The 18,967-nt window shown below is 37.6% G+C and overlaps 1 protein-coding gene across 4 annotated transcripts in view; it reads left to right on the forward strand.

The window, feature by feature from the left end:
* Window positions 1–18,967, forward strand: part of MMRN1 (multimerin 1) — a 76,668-nt gene that overhangs the window by 30,207 nt on the left and 27,494 nt on the right. For 3 of the 4 annotated variants that reach the window (XM_047091014.1, XM_047091016.1, XM_047091015.1), the window contains exons 5-6: window positions 13,952–14,056; window positions 15,874–16,047. In XM_047091014.1, coding sequence (XP_046946970.1) covers window positions 13,952–14,056; window positions 15,874–16,047 — 279 coding nt within the window. The remainder of the gene's footprint in view (window positions 1–13,951; window positions 14,057–15,873; window positions 16,048–18,967) is intronic. The other variant, XM_047091017.1, reaches the window with a different exon arrangement.

Consider the following 18,967-nt stretch of genomic DNA (forward strand, 5'->3'; position numbering starts at 1 on the left):
TACCTTTTTCTCTTTTTCTCTCTCCTCCTACCCCTTTATAGCTTCACTTCCAACCTGTTAGAAAGGGGTATTGTGGGGTGCCTGGGTGGCTCAGTCAGTTAAGCATCTGACTTCAGCTCAGGTCATGATCTCGCCATAGGTGGGTTCAATCCCTCCCTCTCTCTCAAAAAATAAATACACATCAAAATTTTTTTTTAATTTTTTTAATGTGTATTTATTTTTGACAGAGAGAGACAGACAGAGACAGAGACAGAGCATGAGTAGGGGAGGGGCAGAGAGAGAGGGAGACCCAGAATTCGAAGCAGGCTCCAGGCTCCCAGCTGCCAGCACAGAGCCCAACGCGGGGCCCGAACCCACAGAGTGCGAGATCATGACGTGAGCTGAAGTTGGACACTCAACCGACTGAGCCACCCAGGCGCCCCACATTAAAAATGTTTGAAAAAAAGAAAGGGATGCCGTGATTCAAAATCAATGAGGCAATTCTTCCCGTTGTCTTATTCTACAGTATGCTGCCTCTAATATGACTAAGCCTCTATGCATGCTCATTTTGCTACAATTTCGATAATCAAAAATCTGGTAAAAAAAAGTTCTAGATTAGATTATTAATAATATTACTCATACTATCAAGAGGAAAACAAATTTTTAAAAGTGTAAATGAATAGAAATTTTTAGGGAAAAAAGGTAGATGCATTAAGTCAAAGAGCAAGGCAACAGTTTTGATTTATTTTACATTTGTTATACTTCTTTGAGGATCAAAGAGTTTGTCTTCAGAAAGGGACCTAATTTTGTGATGGGATCCAAGACATTTTTTCAGAATGTCAGCAACAATATACTTTTTAAACCATTTATATAAAATTTGCAATAATGCGCTTTTCCAGTAGATGTCTCTAAAATGTTCTGAAGTAGAACAAGGAAATTGTGGCTTGCTCTAATGACACAAAAGACGGGAATTTAAGTTCAAATAATGTTAGATTAGAGAGGAGGAAAGAAAAGCTTCTTTGTAAATCTGTTTAAGAAAAAATCCAGTCAGCTCTAGTCAGATCCTTTATGTAGGAAAAAGGTATTTTATAAAATTATGTTTTATAATACGTACCACAGATATTACAAATGCTGAAAAATACAATTATGCAGTTATTGAAATAAATTGACCTCTGCCATTTGTTATGAATATATAAAAATATTTCATTTTATAAATGTTGTGAGATAGTTCAATAAATTTTATAAGCTATTATAACCAGCATTTTAAATATGGGACTTCTCCAGTAAAACTATTTTAAGATATTACTTCAATTAATATAAATACCTAAACAGAAAAAAGTCCCTATATTTCCTTATATACTTGCATATCTAATTCATCCCAGTGGGGATTAATGCTTTCCCGTTAAGAAAGAACATTATCTCCTATAAGTATCTTGCTCAATTATGATACATTTAGTCAAAAGTCACCATGTACCTTAAGTCTTTGTTGCACCAATTGCTTTCTTTGATTTAACTACCAAATGTCAGTAAATGTTTATATATGTATTGAATATCACCAAATAAGCATTCACCTGATGTCACAGGATCAGCCAGAAACTGGTCTTGTCACATAGGAAGCTTTCTGGTACTAAGAGCAAGCTTCCTCATTACTGAATTGCCATGAATGACTTCCTCCATAAGCCTCAAAGGTCTGGAAGAAAAACAAAATATAGATAACACCTGTCTAACAGAAGGAGGAAGAGGAGTGGGGGAATCAGAGGAGAATGGAAAGGGAAGGAAAGGGAAGGGAAGGGAAGGGGAAAAAAGGAATCTGATTTCTTAAATATATTGAATTTTCATTAATTTATTTATTTTTAAATGTTTATTTATTTTTGAGAGACAGCAAGAGAGAGCACAAGAGGGGGAGGGGCAGAGAGAGAGGGATACACAGAATCCAAAGCAGGCTCCAGGCTCTGAGCTGTCAGCACAGAGCCCAATGTGGGGCTCGAACCCACAAAATGTGAGATCATGATCTGAACCGAAGTCAGAAGCTTAACTTACTGAGCCACCCAGATGCCCCCATATTGCTTTTTTTTTTTTAAATCTGAAGTGATAAAGTTCTTTAAAAGTTGTTTGACTTAAATAAATGTCCTTCTGTCCTAGCACCTATCTCTCAGGAAGGACCAAGAAAAAGAGACTTAGAAATCCACCCTATAGAACAAAGCAAAGGTCTGTGCTGAAGTGCAAGATAAGATAAGATTGCCTGGGAAACCTAGAATTCATAGCAGTCCTTGTGGTAGGGAATACATTTGGGAAGACAGAAAGATTGCTACATGGAAAAATAAAAGAGCATCAATCACAGGAAAGTAACTGACTCCACTTGCGAGAGACCCTATCAGCGTTCTCCCTGGGCTAAATCCTATGAAATCAACTGGGATGAATGCAGGCATTGAACTCCAGTCAACAAACAGAGCTAGGAAAAGATAACATACAGCACTGAATTTGTTAAACAGGCATTTCAAGTTTTTAACAGTCTTGGCAGGGACCCTATCCAATGAACTCCAGAGAAAAGAGGTTCACATGACAATCAGATCTCAAGGATCTTTGTGCAATGGTTAATAGTTGTTTCTTTTATGAGTACAATTTCCTCACCTAGTTCCTCTTAAGCAATTAATTTAAAAATAATTATAGCTGAAAGCAAATGGAAAGTTTCACATGCATACGCACACACACAATCACATTAGTTTTTGTCATTTAATATTTAAAGTATTTTTCCAATTACATATTCTTTCAAATCAGCCTTCTTAAAACTTCTCAAATATATGGAGAACGTTTAATTTTTCTTATTTCACATATGTTTTCATATAATGGGGGTGAATTACCAAAGATCAGTATGCAAGAGAACTAAAGACTTTCACTTGATACTTCTGTGTATTATTCTCTGTCCCTTTCAATAGCTTTCTTTTTTTTTCCTCTCTCTCTCTCTGACAGTTTTATTTGCTTTCTCTTCTATTTGTCACTGATTCTAGAGTTTTTTTTCTTGAATCTTTAGTTTTTATTTCTAATCTGCTGACTTTCTCTAGTTGTCACTTTCTATTTCCTTACTTACAATGGAATTAATAGCATTTTTCCAGATTGCATGAATGATGTTTATCTGAAATACTTTTGACCCTAAAGACAATAGAAAATCAGACATGAGTGCTTTTCATTTACCTCCTTTCTATTCTTTCTCCCTTTATCTTTTATCCAGAATTGTTTTTCTTTCTTGCACATTTAGGATCTTGCCTGCACCAGGCGGCACAGAGAGAACTATGATTTAATGAAGAAACTCCAGTCAGATATGACCCTAGAAGACTTAAAATGCCCTCTACTTCCTCCTGTAGAAGTGTGTGTGTGTGTGTGTGTGTGTGTGTGTGTGTGAGTGTGATTTTCTAATTTACCAATCCTTCTCAAATGGGGAAGGATACTGGGTGAAGTAATGCTATAATCTCCACATTAAATATGTCACATATAATACCCATGGAGATAAAGCTGACTTCATTAGAATGTAATAAAACAATTTAAAATAACACTTTACTATTTAGAATTAACCTTTAGCAAAGATTTTGAACCCCTAGAAATGAACTGTTTATCAAATGCCTTTGTGATTTTTATTGCAGTGACCCCACTCCAGGATCATGAGCACCAAACCAATCTGTCGCTTGATTCTGAGGATGGATGAAGGTGCAGGGCCATATTCAAACAGATAACTCATTTAATAACGTCAATTAGAATATAAATCAATATGCAAATCAATGGTTAAAAATGTATTACTTTTAAGTTAATGCACATATTTTCATGTATAAATGTATTTCATAAGTGTAAATATTGTGATTATTTACATAATTAAATATTGAATAATTATATTTAATAATTTAAGAGAATACTTATAAATCTATATTTATAAATATAACATATATTATGAAGCATACCAAATAATGGAAACCATAACACAAACCATTCATCTCATTATTCTAGTAATTTCTAAATAATGTATTAATTTCTACAACTTACTGGTGTGTTCGTTTTTTTGACATGGATGACACCAGCTAAATGATGTGTCTATCAGGTAGATGATTTAAAACAGAGTCCTTCCTCAACCTCCTTTAAAGAATTCTCCATCAGGGGCACCTGGGTCGCTCAGTCAGTAAAGCATCCAACTCAGGCTCAGGTCATGATCTCATGGTTTGTGAGTTGGAGCCCCGTGTCAGGCTCTGTGCTGACAGCTCAGAGCCTGGAGCCTGCTTCGGATTCTGTGTCTCCCTGTCTCTCTGCCACTCCCATGGTCACGCTCTGTCTGTCTCTGTCTCTCAATAATAAATAAATGTTAAAAAAAAAAAATTCTCCATCAGATTTAGAGTCAATGGGTGATATCAGGTCTCAGCAAGTTGATAATTTCTATTAACATAAATGATAGTGCCATCCTGCTGAATTATCTATTAGTGTTTACTGAATTAAGAATGATTGCATTCAAATCTTTCCAGCCCCTAAAAACTAAGTGCATTTTAAAATATTCGATATATTTGTTACTAACTAAATCATGAAAATTCCTGTAAGGATGTCCTATTTAATTCATAGAGTGTTGCAAACATTATTTGGCCAAATTCGTGGCACCATAAATCCAGGAATGTAAACGTTTATTATATTTTTGAGTTTGTTGTGTAAATGTAATTTCGTATAATTAGAAAAATTGATGTTTCTCATGTAATTCATCTCTTATTAATTTTTGTTTCAAATAGTATATGTACTTTTTTCATATCTAAAATGTCTTTAAGTTTTCAAATTATCTCCAGTTTAGCAAGGTGAATATTTTTTCCCCTATAGAGTTAAAAAAATAATTGACATCTCTATTAGAATGTCATTTCCATTATTTTAAAAAGGCTCATTTCCCAAATGCTAAACATAAAACTGATTCTTAATGATATGCCTATATCAGAATTATTTTAGGTATGTTCTATAATATTTTCTTTTCTCAAATGTTCCGCCATTTCAATTATGTAATGTTAAAACTCTAATTTTATCTTTTAAACATTTTCTTTTACTGATTTTTTTAATAACACTATTTGATAAAGTATTTTGGAATTTTTTATTTCAAAAATTTTGCTTTACTTGAAACTTTTCATTTCAAAAACTTATGAGACTAATTTCATAAGGTTCTTTAATATTTTTCTCTTGATTATAACTGAAATTGAACAGAAATTGAATGTCATTATGAAAAATAAATTAAGTAATTTTAATATTAATTTTAAATGACACGAGTTTAGAGCATTATTTGTTTTTTTTTTGTTTTTTTTTTTATATATATATGAAATTTATTGACAAATTGGTTTCCATACAACACCCAGTGCTCATCCCAAAAGGTGCCCTCCTCAATACCCATCACCCACCCTCCCCTCCCTCCCACCCCCCATCAACCCTCAGTTTGTTCTCAGTTTTTAACAGTCTCTTATGCTTTGGCTCTCTCCCACTCTAACCTCTTTTTTTTTTTTTTTTCCTTCCCCTCCCCCATGGGTTCCTGTTAAGTTTCTCAGGATCCACATAAGAGTGAAACCATATGGTATCTGTCTTTCTCTGTATGGCTTATTTCACTTAGCATTACACTCTCCAGTTCCATCCACGTTGCTACAAAAGGCCATATTTCACTTTTTCTCATTGCCACGTAGTATTCCATTGTGTATATAAACCACAATTTCTTTATCCATTCATCACTTGATGGACATTTAGGCTCTTTCCATAATTTGGCTATTGTTGAGAGTGCTGCTATGAACATTGGGGTACAAGTGCCCCTATGCATTAGTACTCCTGTATCCCTTGGGTAAATTCCTAGCAGTGCTATTGCTGGGTCATAGGGTAGGTCTATTTTTAATTTTCTGAGGAACCTCCACACTGTTTTCCAGAGTGGCTGCACCAATTTGCATTCCCACCAACAGTGCAAGAGGGTTCCCGTTTCTCCACATCCTTGCCAGCATCTATAGTCTCCTGATTTGTTCATTTTGGCCACTCTGACTGGCGTGAGGTGATACCTGAGTGTCGTTTTGATTTGTATTTCCCTGATGAGGAGCGATGCTGAACATCTTTTCATGTGCCTGTTGGCCATCTGGATGTCTTCTTTAGAGAAGTGTCTATTCATGTTTTCTGCCCATTTCTTCACTGGGTTATTTGTTTTTTGGGTGTGGAGTTTGGTGAGCTCTTTATAGATTTTAGATACTAGCCCTTTGTCCGATATGTCATTTGCAAATATCTTTTCCCATTCCGTTGCTTGCCTTTTAGTTTTGTTGGTTGTTTCCTTTGCTGTGCAGAAGCTTTTTATCTTCATAAGGTCCCAGTAATTCACTTTTGCTTTTAATTCCCTTGCCTTTGGGGATGTGTCGAGTAAGAGATTGCTACGGCTGAGGTCAGAGAGGTCTTTTCCTGCTTTCTCCTCTAAGGTTTTGATGGTTTCCTGTCTCACATTTAGGTCCTTTATCCATTTTGAGTTTATTTTTGTGAATGGTGTGAGAGAGTGGTCTAGTTTCAATCTTCTGCATGTTGCTGTCCAGTTCTCCCAGCACCATTTGTTAAAGAGACTGTCTTTTTTCCATTGGATGTTCTTTCCTGCTTTGTCAAAGATGAGTTGGCCATACGTTTGTGGGTCTAGTTCTGGGGTTTCTATTCTATTCCATTGGTCTATGTGTCTGTTTTTGTGCCAATACCATGCTGTCTTGATGATTACAGCTTTGTAGGAGAGGCTAAAGTCTGGGATTGTGATGCCTCCTGCTTTGGTCTTCTTCTTCAGAATTCCTTTGGCTATTCGGGGCCTTTTGTGGTTCCATATGAATTTTAGGATTGCTTGTTCTAGTTTCGAGAAGAATGCTGGTGCGATTTTGATTGGGATTGCATTGAATGTGTAGATAGCTTTGGGTAGTATTGACATTTTGACAATATTTATTTTTCCAATCCATGAGCAGGGAATGTCTTTCCATTTCTTTATATCTTCTTCAATTACCTTCATAAGCTTTCTATAGTTTTCAGCATACAGATCCTTTACATCTTTGGTTAGATTTATTCCTAGGTATTTTATGCTTCTTGGTGCAATTGTGAATGGGATCAGTTTCTTTATTTGTCTTTCTGTTGCTTCCTTGTTAGTGTATAAGAATGCAACTGATTTCTGTACATTGATTTTGTATCCTGCAACTTTGCTGAATTCATGTATCAGTTCTAGCAGACTTTTGGTGGAGTCTATCGGATTTTCCATGTATAATATCATGTCATCTGCAAAAAGCAAAAGCTTGACTTCATCTTTGCCAATTTTGATGCCTTTGATTTCCTTTTATTGTCTGATTGCTGATGCTAGAACTTCCAGCACTATGTTAAACAACAGCGGTGAGAGTGGGCATCCCTGTCGTGTTCCTGATCTCAGGGAAAAAGCTCTCAGTTTTTCCCCGTTGAGGATGATGTTAGCTGTGGGCTTTTCATAAATGGCTTTTATGATCTTTAAGTATGTTCCTTCTATCCCGACTTTCTCAAGGGTTTTTATTAAGAAAGGGTGCTGGATTTTGTCAAAGGCCTTTTCTGCATCGATTGACAGGATCATATGGTTCTTCTCTTTTTTTTTGTTAATGTGATGTATCACGTTGATTGATTTGCGAATGTTGAACCAGCTCTGCATCCCAGGAATGAATCCCACATGATCATGGTGAATAATTCTTTTTATATGCTGTTGAATTCGATTTGCTAGTATCTTATTGAGAATTTTGGCATCCATATTCATCAGGGATATTGGCCTGTAGTTCTCTTTTTTTACTGGGTCTCTGTCTGGTTTAGGAATCAAAGTAATACTGGCTTCATAGAATGAGTCTGGAAGTTTTCCTTCCCTTTCTATTTCTTGGAATAGCTTGAGAAGGATAGGTATTATCTCTGCTTTAAACGTCTGGTAGAACTCCCCTGGGAAGCCATCTGGTCCTGGACTCTTATTTGTTGGGAGATTTTTGATAACCGATTCAATTTCTTCGCTGGTTATGGGTCTGTTCAAGCTTTCTATTTCCTCCTGATTGAGTTTTGGAAGAGTGTGGGTGTTCAGGAATTTGTCCATTTCTTCCAGGTTATCCAATTTGTTGGCATATAATTTTTCATAGTATTCCCTGATAATTGTTTGTATCTCTGAGGGATTGGTTGTAATAATTCCATTTTCATTCATGATTTTATCTATTTGGGTCATCTCCCTTTTCTTTTTGAGAAGCCTGGCTAGAGGTTTGTCAATTTTGTTTATTTTTTCAAAAAAACAACTCTTGGTTTCGTTGATCTGCTCTACAGTTTTTTTTAGATTCTATATTGTTTATTTCTGCCCTGATCTTTATTATTTCTCTTCTTCTGCTGGGTTTAGGCTGCCTTTGCTGTTCTGCTTCTATTTCCTTTAGGTGTGCTGTTAGATTTTGTATTTGGGATTTTTCTTGTTTCTGGAGATAGGCCTGGATTGCAATGTATTTTCCTCTCAGGACTGCCTTCGCTGCGTCCCAAAGCGTTTGGATTGTTGTATTTTCATTTTCATTTGTTTCCATATATTTTTTAATTTCTTCTCTAATTGCCTGGTTGACCCACTCATTCGTTAGTAGGGTGTTCTTTAACCTCCATGCTTTTGGAGGTTTTCCAGACTTTTTCCTGTGGTTGATTTCAAGCTTCATAGCATTGTGGTCTGAAAGTATGCATGGTATAATTTCAATTCTTGTAAACTTATGAAGGGCTGTTTTGTGACCCAGTATATGATCTATCTTGGAGAATGTTCCATGTGCACTCGAGAAGAAAGTATATTCTGTTGCTTTGGGATGCAGAGTTCTAAATATATCTGTCAAGTCCACCTGATCCAATGTCTCATTCAGGGCCCTTGTTTCTTTATTGACTGTGTGTCTAGATGATCTATCCATTTCTGTAAGTGGGGTGTTAAAGTCCCCTGCAATTACCACATTCTTATCAATAAGGTTGCTTCTGTTTATGAGTAATTGTTTTATATATTTGGGGGCTCCGGTATTCGGCGCATAGACATTTATAATTGTTAGCTCTTCCTGATGGATAGACCCTGTAACTATTATATAATGTCCTTCTTCATCTCTTGTTACAGCCTTTAATTTAAAGTCTAGTTTGTCTGATATAAGTATGGCTACTCCAGCTTTCTTTTGGCTTCCAGTAGCATGATAAATAGTTCTCCATCCCCTCACTCTCAATCTAAAGGTGTCCTCAGGTCTAAAATGAGTCTCTTGTAGACAGCAAATAGATGGGTCTTGTTTTTTTATCCATTCTGATACCCTATGTCTTTTGGTTGGCGCATTTAATCCATTTACATTCAGTGTTATTATAGAAAGATACGGGTTTAGAGTCATTGTGATGTCTGTATGTTTTATGCTTGTAGTGATGTCTCTGGTACTTTGTCTCACAGGGTCCCCCTTAGGATCTCTTGTAGGGCTGGTTTAGTGGTGACGAATTCCTTCAGTTTTTGTTTGTTTGGGGAGACCTTTATCTCTCCTTCTATTCTAAATGACAGACTTGCTGGATAAAGGATTCTCGGCTGCATATTTTTGCTGTCTAGCACCCTGAAAATCTCGTGCCAATTCTTTCTGGCCTGCCAAGTTTCCAAAGAGAGATCAGTCACGAGTCTTATAGGTCTCCCTTTATATGTGAGGGCACGTTTACCCCTTGCTGCTTTCAGAATTTTCTCTTTATCCTTGTATTTTGCCAATTTCACTATGATATGTCGTGCAGAAGATCGATTCAAGTTACGTCTGAAGGGAGTTCTCTGTGCCTCTTGGATTTCAATGCCTTTTTCCTTCCCCAGTTCAGGGAAGTTCTCAGCTATTATTTCTTCAAGTACCCCTTCAGCACCTTTCCCTCTCTCTTCCTCCTCTGGGATACCAATTATGCATATATTATTTCTTTTTAGTGTATCACTTAGTTCTCTAATTTTCCCCTCATACTCCTGGATTTTTTTTATCTTTTTCTCAGCTTCCTCTTTTTCCATAAATTTATCTTCTAGTTCACCTATTCTCTCCTCTGCCTCTTCCATCCGAGCCGTGGTGGTTTCCATTTTGTTTTGCATTTCATTTAAAGCGTTTTTCAGCTCCTCGTGACTGTTCCTTAGTCCCTTGATCTCTGTAGCAAGAGATTCTCTGCTGTCCTGTATACTGTTTTCAAGCCCAGCGATTAATTTTATGACTATTATTCTAAATTCACTTTCTGTTATATTATTTAAATTCTTTTTGATCAGCTCATTAGCTGTTGTTATTTCCTGGAGATTCTTCTGAGGGGAATTCTTCCGCTTGGTCATTTTGGATAGTCCCTGGTGTGGTGAGGACCTGCAGGGCACTTCCCCTGTGCTGTGGTGTATAACTGGAGTTGGTGGGCGGGGCCGCAGTCAGTCCTGATGTCTGCCCCCAGCCCACCGCTGGGGCCACAGTCAGACTGGTGTGTGCCTTCTCTTCCCCTCTCCTAGGGGCGGGATTCACTGTGGGGTGGCGTGGCCCGTCTGGGCTACTTGCACACTGCCAGGCTTGTGATGCTGGGGATCTGGCGTATTAGCTGGGGTGGGTAGGCAAGGTGCATGGCGGCAGGGGGGGCCAGCTTAGCTCGCTTCTCCTTAGGTGATCCACTTCAGGAGGGGCCCTGTGGCAGCCGGAGGGAGTCAGATCCGCTGCCGGAGGTTTGGCTCCGCAGAAGCACAGAGTTGGGTGTTTGCGCGGAGCAAGCAATTTCCCTGGCAGGAACCGGTTCCCTTTGGGATTTTGGCTGGGGGATGGGCGGGGGAGATGGCACTGGCGAGCGCCTTTGTTCCCCACCAAACTGAGCTCTGTCGTCCGGGGGCTCCGCAGCTCTCCCTCCCTTTGTCCTCCAGCCTTCCTGCTTTCCGAGCAGAGCTGTTAATTTATGACCTCCCAGACGCTAAGTCGCACTTGCTGTCGGAACACAGTCCGTCAGGCCCCTCCGCTTTTGCCAGCCAGACTCGGGGGCTCTGCTTGGCCGGCGAGCCGCCCCTCCGCCCCGGCTCCCTCCCGCCAGTCCGTGGAGCGCGCACCACCTCGCCGTCCTTCCTACCCTCTTCCGTGGGCCTCTCGTCTGTGCTTGGGTCCGGCGACTCCGTTCTGCTAATCCTCTGGCGGTTTTCTGGGTTATTTAGGCAGGTGTAGGTGGAATCTAAGTGATCAGCAGGACGCGCGGTGAGCCCAGCGTCCTCCTACGCCGCCATCTTCCCCTCGAGCTCCTAGAGCATTATTTGAATCAAACATTTATACAGCAAGTAAAATCCACTAATTTTTATTGAAAACAAAATCAAGTTGATTTTCATTCCAGAAATATTGTTTTATATTAATTAATTTTTTATATCAATTTGACATTTTTTACTTTGATATTTTACATATAAAAAGGCATTCCAGATTTGCACTATATCATTAGATAATGCAGGAATAATTTCATTATTGATAAAATTTCTATGATTTTCTTTTTAAAAAAAATCACACTCATAAGAAGTACTTCTAAAATTTAAACTTTTGTCTCTTATCTAGTGTTTTTAATAATTTACTATAAATTGTTCAGTTATTTTTATCAAAATTACTTCCTCCTTATAAAGGTCCACTTCTCTATGGAATAAAAGGAGACTCAATGTTGTCATGTATTGGAGTTTTAATAAATCAGGTATTTAACACGTTTTTGTTATCAATAGGCAGGTGTGATTAAAAATCTCTGAAGATAAATTTCTGGATTACAATTTTAATATGAAAATATCTGAATTTTCTGCCTTTTAACAATGAGATATTAGGATTAGAAATTTTGTTATAAATCAGTACTTATAAATCACTTATAGAGTTTAAAATTATATACACACACACACACACACATATATAACACATATATATTTATACATATATAAACACATGTATATACACACATGCTCAATTCCCCAGAACAGATCTACTGAATCAGAATCTTCAGGTGAGGGAATGGAAAGCACACGGACACTTTTAGTGTTTCAGAATTTACAGGAGCTTCTGTTTTTCATTACTTCATAACAAACTATCCTCTGCCTATCATATTATGGAAATACCTTTAAATGTACCAGCTCTTTTTGTTTTCCTATGATTGTTTTGTCTTGTTTTCTTTTCTTGTGAGTGATTTGATCGAAAAGGTAAGCAGTAAGAAAATGAAAAGAGCATTTGTTCCTCCTGTTGAAGCCACATGCTCCTTTTGCTATAAATACTTGCACATCTGTATCCTGAACCATCTTCCATTGCTAAGAGAAATTGGGAAGACTGTGAGGTTGGCAGTTGCTAAGGAAGATATGTCTCGATGCTTTCTTCAGTGGTTCTCAAACTTCACTGTGCATTGGACACAGCAGCTGCACTTGTTAAAACACAAAGTATTGCCCCACTCCAGACTTTCTAAAAATTAGTAGGTCTGGGATGGGACCTAGAAGTTGTTACGTTCAAAAATTTGCAGGTGGAAAAAAAAGAAAAAGGTTCCAGGGGGTGCTGATACTGCTGATCTAGTGACCCTGGTTTGAGAACCATCACTTCACTTTCTAGTTACTCTCATGGGTAGACTTAGATTCTAGCTGCCAGAAAAATGCTTTCTTACATCATCTAAGGAGGAAAATTGATAAAAATCTATGCAATTATTCAGTAGATATATTTGTATGAATTCAGTTGAATTTAGGCTTTAAGAACCTTATTGCTAGGACCTAACAGAAAAGTAGAACTTGTTGCCACTTACTACAGCCTGGAAATAAGTATAATCTCCCCAAGCTGCAGATTGTTTTCTTCCAAATAAATCATCAATTATACAGGACTGTCTATAATACAGTGGAGAGAAAAAAAGAAACAATATCAAAACAAAACCTTGAACATGAATGGAAATTTGTTAGTTTAGCTTGATGCCCTGAAGAAAAACAATGGAAAATTCAGTCAAACAACAGAGACTAACTCACATTAATGACAAATGTATTATTCTTACTATGGAGTAGATATCCTTTAGTATTATTGTCAAAGCCACATATGCCTTAGGAGCATAATTAACATGTGCCAGAGGCGCGGTTTCAGTGATACATAATTTCACATAGTTAGAAGCACAGATACCAAACCCTTGTTTTCTCATGTCTGATAATGCAGACTTCAATGAATACATTCGCTCATTAAAAGTAAAAGTAATCTGCGGTTAAAGATCTGCAAATTACAGATCTACATTACTTGATGTGTTCAATATTTCTAGTACATTTTCGCTCTAAATTTTCTTCAGTGAAAAACTGTATTTCCATCAAAAATATTGATTCGTGGGAAAGAGGAATCAATGCTTTAATAGAGTAGATTTATTTTATAAGCATTTCTATTTTTCTGAAATTTCACTGATTTTACAGGTCGATCCCCTCGAGACATGTCATGTAATAGTTACTTTTACTTGTATTCCCTATATGCTGAGTCTCTGTATTTCCTAAAAATCTGGGAATGGCCCATTTATTTAAACAGATATTCTTTCATTAAGGAACCTGTAGCTCCCCCTTACTTCCACAGAGACACCAGTTGGAAACTGCACTGTTAAACAAGCAGCTTTGTGGCAGTCCATTTATACAGCCACTGTAGCTTTTCACACAGCTGATTTTCAAGTCCCTCAATCATGCAGGCACGTTACGTCCCCCGGTTCGCACAGCTGCCACAAAGTACCATCCATTTGTGCCTAAAAGGAGACCTGAATAATTTTATTTTTGCCAAACAGATTTAGAGCCCTGCGCTTCCAGCACAAAGTGCACGCACGTTGCCCCCCCGCCCTGGATGGGGGCGAGCAGCTCACTCTGCAATCATCGCAGACCATCATGCTCCAGTACACGGGAAAATGAACGGCAGCCACGGGGCGCTGCTCGGGGTTGGAACGGCGCTGCTCGGGGTTGGAAAAAATGAGGCAGTCCCAAAGCTGAACTCTCTCTCTTCTTTTTGTGTCTGTCCAGCCCAGGAACAGCAGCACTTGATACACAGCAACCAGGCTGAGAGTCACACAGCTGTTGGCAAAGAGACAGCCAAGCAGGAGCAGCAGAAAGACTGTGGTGACCCAGGTCACAGATTGTAATTACTAATATCCCTAACCCAATTATTGTCAACACTATTTATAACAACTTTGAAACAGGAAATCCCTTGGCTGTCAAATGTCTGATGGTGACACATTAATATACCTCTCAATCCTTTTCTATTGGTGCCCCACGTTGGGAGAAACCATGGATGAGCTGTATGTTCCCAGCCTGAAGGGACCACATATAATTTCAAAGCTCTGTGTGCAAACACAGAAGGCGATTAAAAATGCTGTTATACGAGGTTGTAAGGAAATCACAAGTTTCCAAAGTAAGGTCAAACTTTTGTCCTCCAAAGAGTGCAATCATGGAAGTATCTTGATGTGGAAGGAATGATGTGAGCATTTGAAGGAAGTAAGAAGCCTCCCTTCCTTTGATTGAGAAGGGATCACCAAAGATATTGATCACTGACTCGGGAAAATCATTGTGCCTAATTGAGAACCTCATGTTGATCCAATGTTGGGAAGCCCCATATTTTCTCATCTTTCTAATAAGTATTTTACCATTTCTTTTATTTTTATTTCTTAATTTTTTTTTAATCTTTATTTTTGAGAGAGAGACAGAGACAGAGACAGAGTGCGAGCAGGGGACGAACAGAGAGAGAAGGAGACACAGAATCCACAGCAGGCTCCAGGGTCTGAGCTGTCAGCACAGAGCCTGACACAGGTTTTGAACTCACGAACTAAGAGTTCATGACCTGAGCCAAAGTCTGACGCTCAACTGACTGAGCCACCCAGGCTCCCCTTACCATTTCTTTTAGGACTAACTTTATTTCTTAGAAATAGGAGGTTGGTTACTGCTGAAAACCTCTACGTGTTTTCCATAGATCTAGTCATACAAACTGGGGCACTCAACTTGAGAAATGTGACTTAAGGGGATCTCTTTAGGAATAAAGAGACTTAAGGGGATCTTTTTAGGAATAAAGATGAATATATCATAGAAACTACTTTTTTAAAGGGGATTGGAATTCAGTATCTTCATAAAATACTATAAAATCCTCCTTGAATTAGTGAAGTGCATGTGTAGAAGTATGGAAACTGTCATAGTTATGCTAAATGATTCAAAGTAAATCTGAATCTTTAGCACTCATGAAAGAAAAGCTCAGTAAAGTATAAAATCCTTAGACTATAGATATGACTACATACATATGTGTATATAGCTACACATATTTAATTCTGTAACACTGGATTTGGAAGCAGAAGATGAGGGGCACCTGGGTGCCTCAGTCAGTTAATCATCCAATTCTTGATTTCGGCTCAGGTCGGGATCCCAGGGTCGTGGGATTGAGCCCAGAGTCAGGCTCCATGATGAGCGTGAGTTTAAGATTCTCTCTCTCCCTCTGCCCCTCTCCCTGGCTCATACTCTCTCTCTCTCTCTAATATAAAAATTAATAAATAAATAAACAGAAGATAAGGTATTAGCTCTGCAACCTTTAGCAAGTTACTTTGGTTTTCTGTACCTCAGTTTTGTCACCTCTTAAGAATGTAACAATAACTCTTGGAGGTTTAAAAACAAAACAAAAAAGACTGAAAACTGAGCAAAGTTAGAATATTTTAGAAATATAATATATTATAAACGTATACATTTATATGTATTTTATATTTATATATTATAAATTTTTACCCTTAGTGTAAAGTTCAGGCTGCCATTTGCTAAGTGCATATATAGTAGTCTATGTTTTCAAATATATAATACGAACATGATTTATTTGAAATACCTTAAACCTATCACAATATTTGAATGATATTATGTATATATATATTCATTTTTTAAATTCTTCCAATATTCCTTTCTTCTCCATGCAGCAGTGACACAAAAGATGACTGAGCAGATGAACCAGCAGGCAATGAAACTGACCCTTCTGCAAAAGAAGATTGACAATATTTCTTTGGCTGTTAGTGATGTAAGAAACACATACTCCTCCCTAGAAGGGAAAATCAATGAAGATAAAGGCAGAGAATTTCAATCTTTTCTAAAAGGTACAAGTAAAGTCAAATACATTATTCATTGAGTTAAGACAAAAGGTAAATGACTCATTTATCTTTTCTCATATCGCTTTGGAATTTTTTCTTAAGATTGGGTGTGTAAAGTCTCTAAGGCTTATGATTTTGGAATAAGATATTTGTAAATCAATCTCTGAAATAATTTGAAACATCTAAATTTTTTGTTGCTGTATAGTCAAATCTTTTACTGAATATTTTATCTAATTTATTTTCATTATGTACTGGTTACATCTTAACTTGTAAAATGAACTGTACTTAATTTACTTTCATCATGGTTTCCGGTTCAAGACAAAGATGAGGCTAAGAAATGATTATCAAGGAACTAGATATATGGTTGTCTCAATAATATTGATGAAGATATTGAAGATAAATCAAAAGTACATAATTATCCTAGAAATTATCTAGCTTATGGAGTATAATCAATAAAATATATCCTAAAACATCTCAGATGATGGAAATAATAATTTCTTTATAAATGTGAATTAGTTTTGCCCAAGTTTTGTGCTCTTAAAACAGCATGCTGTGTTCCTTTCTGGAGGCTTTACAGGATAATCCAAATCCTGTTAATTCCAGTTGCCAAAATTCATTTTCTTGCAGTTGTAGGACCGAGGTCCTGTTTTCTTGATAGCTATAAACTGAAGCTTGTTTCCAGCTTTTAGACACCATTACATTTCTTGGCTCACGGCCTTCTTCCTCTGTCTTCAAAAGCCAGCAAGACTGTTGAGTCCTCATGGCATGTGTCAAACCCACTCTTCTACCTTCCTTTTCCCCTTTGAAGGGCTCAGTGATTGCACTGAACACACCTGGATAACCCAGAATATTCTCACCTCAAGGTCTTAAACCTTAATCATATCTCCCAAGGCCCTTTTGCCAGGTGAGGTACATATTCATAAGTTCAGGTGTGGACATTTTGAGTGAAACAGCATTATTCTGCCTACCACAGGAATCTATAGATAGTGAATAATTGCTATGGTAGTTTATGCATAGGGCACTATGGGACCATTTGATAGTTTCAACAAATCGAGTCTAAGGGCACCAGTGAAGGCTTCTACAAAAAGAAACTATCTCAACAAATAAGCTATGGATCAGGAGGAATTAATTAGGCAAAGGGGTTTAAGTAATTTGATCTCTGGAATGTCTCACTTCTCTGGGTTTATTGTATGTTTCCAAACTTCAAGATTACTGGTCCCTTTCACTTTATTTTATACATAAAAACATCCTCACTGTCCAATCCCATATCACATGTTAGTTTTTCTTTATTTTTCACATGTGGTTTGCAGGCAAAAGAGATAAGGTGGAGGTTTCTGTAACATTTACCAGTATAGCAGCAACCATGATTTTTTTTTAATTATATAAACAATTAGTGCTATCAAGCCCCTGAAAGAAAGACCCCGCCCTACATTTCTGGCATGTCCTCGTTGGCTAAACTTAAACCAATAGCAAGCATGAGAGAGGAATATACTTTCCCTGAAGTGATAACATGTGAGAGAAAACAAATAGAAACAGTATACAATTGACTATAACCACCATAATGAAATTTGTTTAACAAAATTTGGTTATCATAACCAAAGAGAATTAAAGAATTAGGCCTGTCAACAGCTCTTTGTGAAACTACTAACAAAATTTCTGGCAATGACACGGAAAAAATCATACACTCATAACAACATAAACAGCAAAATTCTCCCCTCAAATATGGAAACAAACGAAAATGAAAATACAACAATCCAAACGCTTTGGGATGCAGCGAAGGCAGTCCTGAGAGGAAAATACATTGCAATACAGGCCTATCTCAAGAAACAAGAAAAATCCCAAATACAAAATCTAACCACACAGCTAAAGGAAATAGAAGCAGAACAGCAAAGACACCCCAACCCCAGCAGAAGAAGAGAAATAATAGGGATCAGAGCAGAAATAAACAATATAGAATCTAAAAAAAACTGTAGAGCAGATCAACAAAACCAAGAGTTGGTTTTTTGAAAAAATAAACAAAATTGATAAACCTCTAGCCAGGCTTCTCAAAAAGAAAAGGGAGAGGACCGGAACAGATAAAATCATGAATGAAAATGGAATTATTACAACCAATCCCTCAGAGATACAAACAATTATCAGGGAATACGATGAAAAATTATATGCCGGGGCGCCTGGGTGGCACAGTCGGTTGAGCGTCCGACTTCAGCCAGGTCACGATCTCGCGGCCCGTGAGTTCGAGCCCCACGTCGGGCTCTGGGCTGATGGCTCAGAGCCTGGAGCCTGTTTCTGATTCTGTGTCTCCCTCTCTCTCTGCCCCTCCCCCGTTCATGCTCTGTCTCTCTCTGTCCCAAAAATAAATAAACGTTGAAAAAAAAAAATTAAAAAAAAAAAAAAAGAAAGAAAAATTATATGCCAACAAACTGGACAACCTGGAAGAAATGGACAAATTCCTGAACACCTACACTCTTCCAAAACTCAATCAGGAGGAAATAGAAAGCTTGAACAGACCCATAACCAGCGAAGAAATTGAATCAGTTATCAAAAATCTCCCAACAAATAAGAGTCCAGGACCAGATGGCTTCCCAGGGGAGTTCTACCAGACGTTTAAAGCAGAGATAATACCTATCCTTCTCAAGCTATTCCAAGAAATAGAAAGGGAAGGAAAACTTCCAGACTCATTCTATGAAGCCAGTATTACTTTGATTCCTAAACCAGACAGAGACCCAGTAAAAAAAAGAGAACTACAGGCCCATATCCCTGATGAATATGGATGCAAAAATTCTCAATAAGATACTAGCAAATAGAATTCAACAGCATATAAAAAGAATTGTTCACCATGATCAAGTGGGAATCATTCCTGGGATGCAGGGCTGGTTCAACATTCACAAATCAATCAACGTGATACATCACATTAATAAAAGAAAAT

Source organism: Lynx rufus, unplaced genomic scaffold (genome assembly GCF_022079265.1).
Source record: "Lynx rufus isolate CCGP_SWC_20201006 ecotype Redwood Valley unplaced genomic scaffold, mLynRuf1.p SCAF_3, whole genome shotgun sequence".
Taxonomy (NCBI): Eukaryota; Metazoa; Chordata; class Mammalia; order Carnivora; family Felidae; genus Lynx; species Lynx rufus.